This window comes from Lemur catta, chromosome 2 (genome assembly GCF_020740605.2).
Source record: "Lemur catta isolate mLemCat1 chromosome 2, mLemCat1.pri, whole genome shotgun sequence".
Taxonomy (NCBI): Eukaryota; Metazoa; Chordata; class Mammalia; order Primates; family Lemuridae; genus Lemur; species Lemur catta.
This window is the reverse complement of record NC_059129.1, coordinates 50,190,298-50,200,611: the sequence shown is the minus strand read 5'-3', so window position 1 is coordinate 50,200,611 and position 10,314 is coordinate 50,190,298. Positions and strand designations below refer to the sequence as shown.

At 53.5% G+C, this 10,314-nt stretch overlaps 1 protein-coding gene across 2 annotated transcripts; it reads left to right on the top strand.

The window, feature by feature from the left end:
* Window positions 1-2,409: 2,409 nt before the first annotated feature.
* Window positions 2,410-8,836, top strand: TREM2 (triggering receptor expressed on myeloid cells 2). Of its 2 annotated transcripts, none has more exons than XM_045543662.1 (5): window positions 2,410-4,293; window positions 5,765-6,115; window positions 7,475-7,556; window positions 8,295-8,488; window positions 8,573-8,836. In XM_045543662.1, exons 1-5 carry the CDS (start codon window positions 4,254-4,256, stop codon window positions 8,818-8,820), a joined length of 915 nt encoding a protein of 304 aa, XP_045399618.1. In that variant the 5' UTR covers window positions 2,410-4,253; the 3' UTR covers window positions 8,821-8,836. The 2 variants fall into 2 exon arrangements, with proteins under 2 accessions (XP_045399618.1, XP_045399619.1); XM_045543663.1 differs by having other exon boundaries at window positions 2,415-4,293; window positions 8,583-8,700.
* Window positions 8,837-10,314: the final 1,478 nt, after the last annotated feature.

Sequence of the window (10,314 nt, the reverse complement as noted above, 5' to 3'; positions counted from 1 at the left end):
AAAGGGAAATCTTAAGTGGCTGCTGATCAGTGAGTGACAACTACAGGCTCTGATGTTTGCAGTTTGGTGGCGCCAGCCAAGGGTGAGGTAGACACTGCCAACCATACCCTCAAACCCACTTCTCAGGCCAGGCTGGGAAAGGGCTTTTTCAGGTGGGGCTCTGGGTGTGCCCTTATAGAATTTGAGTTGTTCCAGCTTTGAGAAGCCTGTTCTCAATACCGGCTGTTCGGTATGCGCTTCCACAGCCTGGTGCAGGTGCAGGCACTGGCCATGGTTCTGATGGGAATCTGGCACCTTCCCGGTGGCTCAGGCTGGCTAGAGTGGGGATGGGAGGAAAATGGAGAATCTGAAAGAGGGTGAGGATGCTCACATCTGATGATCTTGATTTATTTCTAGGGAAGAAGGAGAGGGAATTAGGGTGTGTGTTTGAGGAGGGTGAGGATTTGGAACAGCTGCCATAGGGAGTTTACTAGGGAGCCTTCAGGAATTCTGAAAAGGATTACCCAGCAGCTGTGAGGTCTCCACCGAAGTTAGACATCAGGAGTATGTCATGTGTCCACTTATGCTTCTGGGTCTGGGGCTTTCCCTAACAATGGCCACCATTGTGCCTAGGAACACCAAGGCTCCAAGAGAACCGAGTTCTCTAGCACAGGGACTGGCACATGCGTGGTGGTTGAATGAATGCACACATTGGTAAATGGTGACATTCACATGTAATGAATGATAGGGGGAAAAATCTCTGCAACCAAATGTGAGGTGGCAGGTATCCTTGAACTCAGATTTAGCAAAGGGACAGGAAGAACCCTGTGCCTAGGAGTAGGTGATGCAGAAATATTTCCGTGCTCAGATATGAGGGTCAGAGAATTGAACCACAAATTAGCATGAGCTGAAAGAAGAGAGCATCTGATATTCATGTGCTGTGAGTAATCAGAAAGGTTTGTTGGTGCCTGCTCTTTCCTATGGGATTTAAAGGAACAAAAAAGACCCATCCCTCAGGTAGGAAGCAAGGAGGACAAAGGGCCCGAATGATGCATAAATGGGCCAGCAAGTAAGAAAGTACTTTATGGAAGTTCTGAGTTCTGCTTCTGCCTAAGATACAGAAAGCTAGAAACATTTAAAATAGCACCGCAAATCATGAAATAATTAGGTAGCAATTTAGCAATGTATGTACAAGATTTGTGTGCTGAAAACTAGAAAAAATTGATGGGAAAAACTATAGAAGAAATCAATAAATGGAGAGCTACACTGTGTCCATGGATTGAAAGATTCAACAGTGTTACAATGTTTATTTTCCCCCCAAATTGAACAACAGAGTCAACGCAATGCCAACGGAAAGCCCAGAAGGGTTTTGGTGGGTGAGGAGTGCAGGGTAGAAATTGACAAGCGGATTCTAAAATTTACATGGCAAAGCAAAGTAATTAGAATAGTCAAAACCATTTAGAAGAAGCACTGCTTGACTTTTAAAAAATTTTTTATTTCAGAGTATTATGGGCACTACTTGATTTTAAGACTTACTATAAAGCTACAGTAAGTAGTCAAGACAGCATGATACTGGGGAAAGAATGGACACATAGATGAGTGGAACAGAACACATGGTCAAGAAATAGACATTGATTTTCAACAAAGACATTAAGGCAATTCAATGGAGAAAAGATGGTCTTCTCAACAAATGACATGAGTACAGTTGGACATATGTATATGTAGAGAGAGAGAGAGAGAGAGAGAACTGCAAATTACATCTTACATCACATGCAAAAATTAACTCAAAATGAATCATAGTCCAAAATGTAAAACCTAAAACTATAAAATTTCTAAGGGAAAATATAGGATAAAATCTTTGTGACTTTGAGGTAAGCAAAACTTCTTAGTAGAGCACAAAAAAGCACAAATCATAAAAGAAAAATCAATAGATTGGACTTCATCATCATTAAAATTTTCTACCCATTTGAAAGATTCTATTAAGGAGATGAGAAAACAAGTTACAGACTGGAAGAAAATGTTTGCATATCACATATCCAATAAAGGACTGGTGTCCAGAGTATATAGAGGATTTTCACAGCTCAACAATAATGATGATAATAAACCAATATGAGATAAACAAAAATTCTGAGCTAATATTTTGCCAAAGAAGATATACACATGGCAAATAAACAGTAAAACGATATTTAATATTATCAGTTACTAGGAAAATGCAGATTAAAACCATAGTAAGATACCACCTTAAAGTTATTAGAAAGGCTTTGAAAAAACCTGACAATATTAATTATCATCAAGGATGCAAAAATAGTATGGCCATTTCGGAAAAGAGTTTGACAGCTTTTATAGAGCTTCACATACACTTACATGTGACCTTGCACTCTCACTCCTAGGATTTTATCCAAGGGAAATGAAAACATATGTCCACACAAAATGTATGCACATGAATATTTGCAGTGGCTTTACTCATAATTGCCCCAAACTGGAGACAACCTAACTGTCCGTCAACTGGAGTATGGATAAACTACCTGTGAAATACTGTTCAGTAATGAAATGGAATGTATTACTGAGAATTGCAGCTTCATGCGTGTTGAATGCATTATGACGTGTGAAAGCAGACAGGCTCAGAAGGCTACATACGGCATGATTCCATGTACATGACATTTTAGAAAGGGGAGGAGGCTATAGGAACAGAACTCAGACCCACAGTTGCCAGGTTGCCAGGTCCTGGATTGGAGAGAAAGAGATTGGCTAAAATGGGCACAAGGGAATTTTATCAAACTGATAGAAATGTTCTGTACTGTGGTGGTTGTCACATAGACACGGTGAGCATGGTGGTGGTTACACAGATGTCTGAGTTTTATACAATTCGACACCTAAAAGGGGTGAATTTTTCTGTACATAAATTATGCACCAGTAAAGCTGACTTTTAGAAAAGGACCATAGAAGGGTACCTAGAGAGTGACCTTCAGGTGGCCTCAGACCCCTGATCCCCCAGGCCCCTGGAGTAAGGCTGGGCAGTTGGCTTTCTATGCGGGGGACTGTCCCCTTCACCGGCACGCTCCCTGTCCTTACGGTGGATGCACAGTACAGACGAGTAAATAAATGAATAAAAGAACAGATAAGTGAGTGCTTGCAGGAAACTAGACTCCGATAATCTGCAGGGCCCTGCAGGCTTCTCCAGCCTCTCCTGCTGTTACCCCAGGACAGCATGATTCCCCACCCCTGGGAATTACTTCCCGTCTCCCCTCCTTCCCATCCCCCCCACTAGGCCATGCCACACCTCTGTGCCTCTGCACAGGCAGGGCCTGTGCCTGGATCACCCTTCATGGGGACGAGCACCTGTAGAAAAACACACCCTACCCCCGAACTCCAGCAAATGTCTCTCCTGTAGGATGACCGGGAGTTCAAGCCTGTGTGCACACAAAATAAATGCCAGCGTGAACACATGCACACTGGAGATGCTCAGCTGTGCAAAAAGGAGGCAGAACTTGGGCAGGAAATTCCAGGTGGAAGAGAAAAGTCTCCCTCTCAAGGAGAGCACATTTTCCCTTTGCCTTGCTAACTAGGGTAATAATAATAGTTAATATTTGCTGAGTGCTGCGTGTCAGGCCCTGTTCGGAAGCACTTTACCTGTATTTGACTCATGGTTTCCTCCCCGTAACCCCGTGCACTCTCCTTAGTCCCATTTTACAGATCCAGGAACTGAGCCACAGAGGGGCTGTGGACACGTGGTTACACACCAGGAAGTGAGGAGGGAAGGCCTTGAAGCCAGGTTGCCCGGCTATGGGAATGCCAGGCCCAGAGGGAAGGACTAGACTGGCTGGGCAAGGGTCCTGGCCCCCAAGAGGACCAGCTGCTCCCTGTCCCTTGCAAGGCTGGAACCAGAAAATGGCAGGGACTGCAGCTGGTGGAGGGTCTGAGCACGGCTGGGGAGACAGGGCTCTGTGAGGAGACCAAGCAGCTCTGCTCCCTGGCCAGCCCCAGGCACGTGGGGGCCACCCTGGCTGGCACCGGCAGCAGGGTGGGCTGGCTCCTCAGAGGCCTGGGATCTTGAGCCTCCCCCTGCCAGGGCTGCGTGGCCGACTCCTCCTCCCCCGCCCCCGCATGCCCTCCCAGAGTCGTAAGGCCAGACCCCAGTTCTGACTGTTGCTCAATCCTGGGAGCCCAGTTCCTGTGGCAGCGCCTGATGTGCCTGATCCCCGCTTTAGTGCAGTTCGAGGAAAGAGGAATCTTGCACAAGGCGCCCTGTGTCTGCCCTCAGCGGGGAAGCTGGCATGGGGCCTCTCTGGCTGCTCCTCCTGCTCCTCACCACAGGTAGGGTCCTCCCTCTCCGTGACGCCTTCTTTCCCTCTCCTTCCTGGAGCAAACGGCGGGAGCGTGGTGGGGGCACCGAGCTGAATGAACTTGGAGGGAGGTTGAAGCCCAAGCGCCCTGTTCTGCAGCACTGTGCCCCCCAGCCTGCCCACATCCCTCACACCTTCCCTGCCGCCCCAGCGTCAGACCCGCCGTCAGACTTTTCATGCGTGTGGATGCACAGGGGCCAGTGGACTCTGGCTGCCTGGGAGGGACGTTCTGGTGGTGGCGTCTTGGGCACCAGCTGGTAGCTGGGGGAAGTGTGGGGCGGCACTGGTAAAAGCCCCTAAAATTACGAGCTATGAATTATGAGTCCCTAAAATTTGAAGGAGGAAATAACCCGGGACTGTCACTCTGCACCTCTGGGGCACTCCCTCCTTGCCCTGAAGGTCCTCTTGTCCTCTGCTCTTGATGAGAGGTGAGGGGGCTAAAGACTTCTGTCCCTGAGTCAGGGGGATTGACACCCCAAATTCTTACAATTGACTTTGCACCTCTTGCTCTCTCAGAGCACTGGGCAAGCCTGGGGGACAGGGGGACTGTCTGTCCTAAACAGTCTTGTCCTCACAGCTTCTCAGCTGCAAGTGGAGGGAGAAAGGTGGGGTGTAATGGCCTGTCTGGAGGCTGAGGATGGACAGGGTGACGTGTGGAGAGGGACACTGTCCATGAGGTCTCTCTAGTTCCAAAAGGCAGGCCGCCAGCTCCACAGCGCTATCTTTCAAGTCTCTGTCACAGCAGTGGTTGAGGATGGGGCGGAGGGGGAGACCCAGGGGAGAGGCTGGAGCAGAGGGCTCTGGCTGGTTCCCCTGCAGCCCTGCCCTGGCAACAGGCTGGTGCTCCAAGCCCTTCTCCCCCACCCCAAGAAGGGTCCCCAAAATAGCAGCCACATGTATCCCCCAAAATAACTCCGAGACAAGTCCTTCCTGAAAGGGGAACAAAGCCACAGAAATAGGGAAGCTGGAAGCTAAAGGTCAGGAGAGAGGAGAGCGCGGGGTCGGTACCAGCGTGGGCAGCTGCAGGGCAAGCATGGCGGGGGCTCAGGGGGCCCAGGCCGGTCCCTGCGGAACCAGCCCCGGGCCTGCGAGGGCCACCAGCCCTGCGCTCCAGATGCACGGGGGAAGGGAGAGGTCCAGGTGCATCTGCCAGGGAGGAGATGAGCAGAAGAGAACTAAAGGAGACTTTAAGACCAAGTGTCCCTGGACATAGGCCCAGAGAGGGACAGTTTCGTGAGCATGCCAGATCCAGGCCCCTGGTTTCCCGGTTCTCAGTTTCCCACAAACGCATGCCTGGGCTGTGCCGTCCTCTCCCAGCTTGTGTAAGAACCTAAGTTCCTTAAGGGCAGGATTTTGTCTGTTTGGTTCACTGCATACAGTAGACGTTTGATAAATATTTGGAAATAAATGAATGAAGGAGTGAATGAGTGTCTTCTCCACAGAGCTGGCCCGAGCCCACAACACCACCGTGTTCCTGGGCGTGGCGGGCCAGTCCCTGCAGGTGTCCTGCCCCTATGACTCCCTGAAGCACTGGGGGAGGCGCAAGGCCTGGTGCCGCCAGCTGGGCGAGGAGGGCCCGTGCCAGCGTGTGGTCAGCACACACAACGTGTGGCTGCTGTCCTTCCTGAAGAGGCGAAACGGGAGCACGGCCATCGCAGACGACGCCCTGGGCGGCACCCTCACCGTCACACTGCGCAATCTTCAAGCCCACGACACGGGCCTCTACCAGTGCCAGAGCCTCCATGGCAGTGAGGCCGACACCCTCAGGAAGGTCCTGGTGGAGGTGCTGGCAGGTGAGTGGGCAGCTGACTGCTCCTCTGGCCTGCCTCTGGGACAGGCCGCATGTTTTCGGCATCTGTGTGAAGGACCACCTTCTGAGCTCTCAAGGATCCTGGGAAAACCCACAGTGTGGGTCTTGTCCCCCCACTTAGGGCGCCATGGTTAGTTGTGCAGGTTGCTCACTGTACAAGGGGACCAAAACCTAGCCCGGATTCCTTCACCAGGCTGTACTCCCTGGTGAGGGCTGTACCGCCTACAGAAAAGGCACCTTTCTCTAATTTGCACTGAGGCACTATCTGAGCTAGGCTTGGTCCTGCTCCCCAAACAGCTCTATCCATTTGACATCTGCTTAGTATGTGAATACCATAGGTGGTCCTTAACAAGGAGGAGATTAATTTATTCCCTCATCCAACCAACCAGTGGACCTATCAACACAAATTAAGCACCAACCTGGTGCAGAAAAATGCCCCTAGAGAGGAACACTTGCTTGTGCTGGGCAACGTGCTTCACTTCTCTGGGCCTCTGTTTCCTCCATCCTTAAGCGGAGACGACGATGTCTGTCCTGCTGACCCCACAGGGCTCCTGGGAGTTCCTGGGGGTTGGCAGGGGGAGTGATACCCTGCTCCGAGCCTCCCACTGCTGAACCGACTTGGGACCCTCATTCCAGGCTTGAGTAGGTGAGACAGGGTGGCTCCTTCCCACCCCGCGCTTTGCAAGGGGACCAGCCTCCAGGGAAGCCTTCTGCCCGAGTCACCAGAACACAGCTGTGTCCCACGGGAGAACAAGTCCGGGGTCACGGATGCCTTTTCCGACTCCCCCTTTCCCAACTCCTCCTCCCAATACAGCCCTTTCCCATGGGAATGAGGGCCCAGTGGTATTTGCCTGCGGTGGGAGGCCAGGGGAGACTCCCACCCCTGTACACAGACCCCACCTCCACCACTTCTCTAAGGGGGAGCAGCAAAAGACATGCATTTGCAGTCCTATTGGGGTCTAAGGCTCAGCCAGCTCCCGAGAGGTGGCAGATGAACAACAACATAACAGTAACCCATGGCGTGTGTAGACAGCTTGACAGGGCACCCAGGATCTCCAAGCGCATTCAGGATCCCATTTGCCCTTCACAGCCCGTGTTTGGAGGGAGGGTGGGAGTCGCAGGTACTGAGCTCCTGCGAGGTGCTGGGCACACACAGAGGTGCTGGCACTGGATCCTGGCAATGCTGGTATTGAGGAGGTGTTCTTGCCAGGTGAGGAAATGGAGGCTCAGAGAGGTTAATGACTTGATCCACACAGGACCAGAGCCCCGGGGGTTCGCCTCACTGAGGCCGGCTGCCTCAAGGAGGAGGGGGGCTGGAAGCTCACAGCTCTGTCTCCCACAGACCCCCTGGACGCTGGAGATCTCTGGGTCCCTGAGGAGTCCGAGAGCTTGGAAGATGTCCGCGTGGAGCACAGCATCGCCAGGTATGGCGCTGGGTCTTTCCTAAGGCGCCTGAGCGGACTGCCTGCCGCCCTGCAGAGCCCAGCGCAGGGTGGAGGGTGGGGGTCCTGAACTGCAAATTCCAAGGCAAGTAAGAACATGAAAGGGCCTGGATCTGTCTTGCCCAAACGCCCCTGCAACCAGCTAGTATGTGTTGGTGGGACTTGGTCAGCTGTCAGGATGTTGAAGATTCCTCTAACAGTTTGTAAAGAGCTGCTGCCCTAAGGCTCCTGAATAGGCAGCCTCCTGCCTCTCCCCTGGCAGCCCCCAAATGGGGATGTCTGTCCCCATAATTCAGCAACAATGGTAGTTTCAGTACAAAACTGGGACTCCCAGATCCCTGCTCCTTTGGTAGGACCAGAGTCAGTTCTGACTGGTTCATGCCTGTGTCCCTGTGTTTAAAGAGTGTTGATGTAACCCACTAGCCACACACTGGTGCACGCTCCCCCCATGGCATGCCCCCGTGTAGGGCAGACTCTGCTTGGCGAGGGGAGGCGGTGTGTGTAAGGGCCCTCAGCAGGTTGGTGGCAGACCACGCCTAGAGCTCAGGTCTCCTGCTACGGCTCCCCCAAGCCCCAAACAGCCCCAACCCAGGGGCGGTCTGGGTGGGAAGGTATCCTGAACCCCCAGAAACTCCTGGCTTCTCCCCTTCCCTCTCTGAGGGCAGATTCCAGTCTGCAGGCCACCCCAAGGCTCCCACCTGCCTTCCTTGTCTCCCCAAGGAGCACCTCGGCAGGAGAGACCCCCTTCCCACCCGCATCCATCCTTCTCCTCCTGGCCTGCATCTTCCTCATCAAGTTCCTGGCAGCCAGCACCCTCTGGGCTGCGGCCTGGCGTGGGCGGAGGCCGGGGACACGTCCAGCCAGTGGACTGGACTGTGGCGGTGACCCAGGGCAGCAGCTCCAGGAGCTGACAGGTGAGCTCGGAGAGCACAGCGATGGCTGGGAGTGGCCGGGCAGGGACAGGAGGTGGGGTTGAGAAGGGCCACATGATCACTCAGACTGTTGCAGGGCTGAGAGACCCTTGAGAGAAGAGGATGGGAGGAGAAGCCCAGGACAGGTCCGGCCAGGGCCCACCCCAGCGGGCACACTCGCCCTTCGGCTACGGAGACTCCTGGTTCTGCCCTGGCAGGAGGCCGCTCTGCCCGCGCCCTGCTTGTCCTGGCTGCTGGAAGCAGGACTTGTGTGTATGGGGGTTGGGTGGGGGGTTGGGAAGATCATCTGTCAGCCTCCGAGCATTGCACATTAAACACTCACGAATAAATTCAAACCTTATATTAAACTGGATGGCTTGGGGCTTCTCTTTTCTATAGGGCTAAGAGGAAGAATTTGGATGAAGAAAAAACAAAAGAGTGGCTCCCTGGGGCCTAGGGCCTTAGGAGACCTCGTCCTTCCATTCTCTCCGGCTCCAAGCCAGCCAATCAATCGCTCTCTTCTCTCTCCTCCCTTCCCTAGATCTAGCTGCCAAGTCCTGCCACCCTCTCTGGAGTTTCTCCAGCACCTAGTCTCCCTCCCTGTGCTGCCTCCTGCTGCGTTCACCCTCTTTATCATCTTCCCTCGGGTTTCCCTGCCCCATGCCCCTCCACCTGGAGCCCCCACCCCCCCGCTCCCACCATTCAAGGCCACCCAGCTCCCAGCTGACTCACCCTCCGTCTCCTTAGAGCTTTGCTCCCACCATGTTACTTCCTCTCCAGAGAAATGACAAGGGCTTGAGTCACAGGGAGCAGCATATCAGAGCTGGGAGCTGACGGCTCAAGCACCTCATTATAAAGAGGGGAAACTGAGGCTCAGAGGGAAAGGGACAGACTTACCTGAGGTCCCCACTAGAGCCTGGAAATCCAAATTTCAATTTGCATTTGAGTGCTCTTCCCTCTAGCTCACTCCTACTCATTTAGTCAACAAATATTCTTTGAAGCATCTAACATGCTCGGAAACAATGCTGGGAATAGAACAGCGAACGCGACAGGCAGAGCTCTGGCCACACAGAGCCACGTGCTAGTGGGAGGCGGGGAGACAGACAGTAAGCACCGGGAAAGGTAAATCTGATAGTGTGTTAGAAGGCAAAACGTGCTGAGGCACAACTGAAATGAAGCCGGGCTGAGAGTCCTGGCGTGTGGGAGGAACGGGGGCCGGGGATGGGGGGGAGGAGGACAATGCCATTTTAAAGAGGGTGGCTGGAAAGCACCAGCTGAGAAACACCAGTAGGAGCTGAGGAAGTGACCCGCGAGGATGTCGGGGGAGTCCTATCCAGGCCAGAGGGAGCCGGGCAGCTTCAGCACACACCCACCCTGGCCAAAAGGAAGGGAAGCAGGGGAGAGACTTCCAGAGGGTGAGCTGCAGGGAAGAGGAGGAAACAAGTCGGCCCCATCCTCGGGCTCTCTGTGCTGGGCCCCAGAGAGGTAGAGGCCCAGGAGACCCTGTACCCACAGCCCACACGTGGCTGCTTAGCTACCCAGCCTGGGCTTGGGCACCTGGGGCTGTGGATCGAGAGGGAGCCCCTGACCCTGCTCTCAAGTTCCAGCCTCACTTTGACATGTCGCCCACCCCCCGAGACCCCAGCCATGCCCCTGCCCTGTCCACTTTCAACCTCGACTGCTCCCTGCCTCCTGCACTGAAGCTGTGGGGCTCTGGTCCCACCTGTGTTTCCTGGCCGCCCTCCCAGACTCAGCAGCACATAAGCTTCCTCAATTTGTCCTGGGGCAGTGGCCTCCTTCCCACAGACCCGAGGGACAGTGTGGGCACC

Excerpts from the sequence above, each read along its gene's own strand:
- TREM2 (XM_045543662.1), top strand. The coding sequence starts at position 4,254 with ATGGGGCCTCTCTGGCTGCTCCTCCTGCTCCTCACCACAG. Across the intron at positions 6,116-7,474 it reads CCTGGTGGAGGTGCTGGCAG|ACCCCCTGGACGCTGGAGAT; the intron begins GTGAGTGGGCAG and ends TGTCTCCCACAG. Across the intron at positions 8,489-8,572 it reads GCAGCTCCAGGAGCTGACAG|ACTGTTGCAGGGCTGAGAGA; the intron begins GTGAGCTCGGAG and ends ATGATCACTCAG.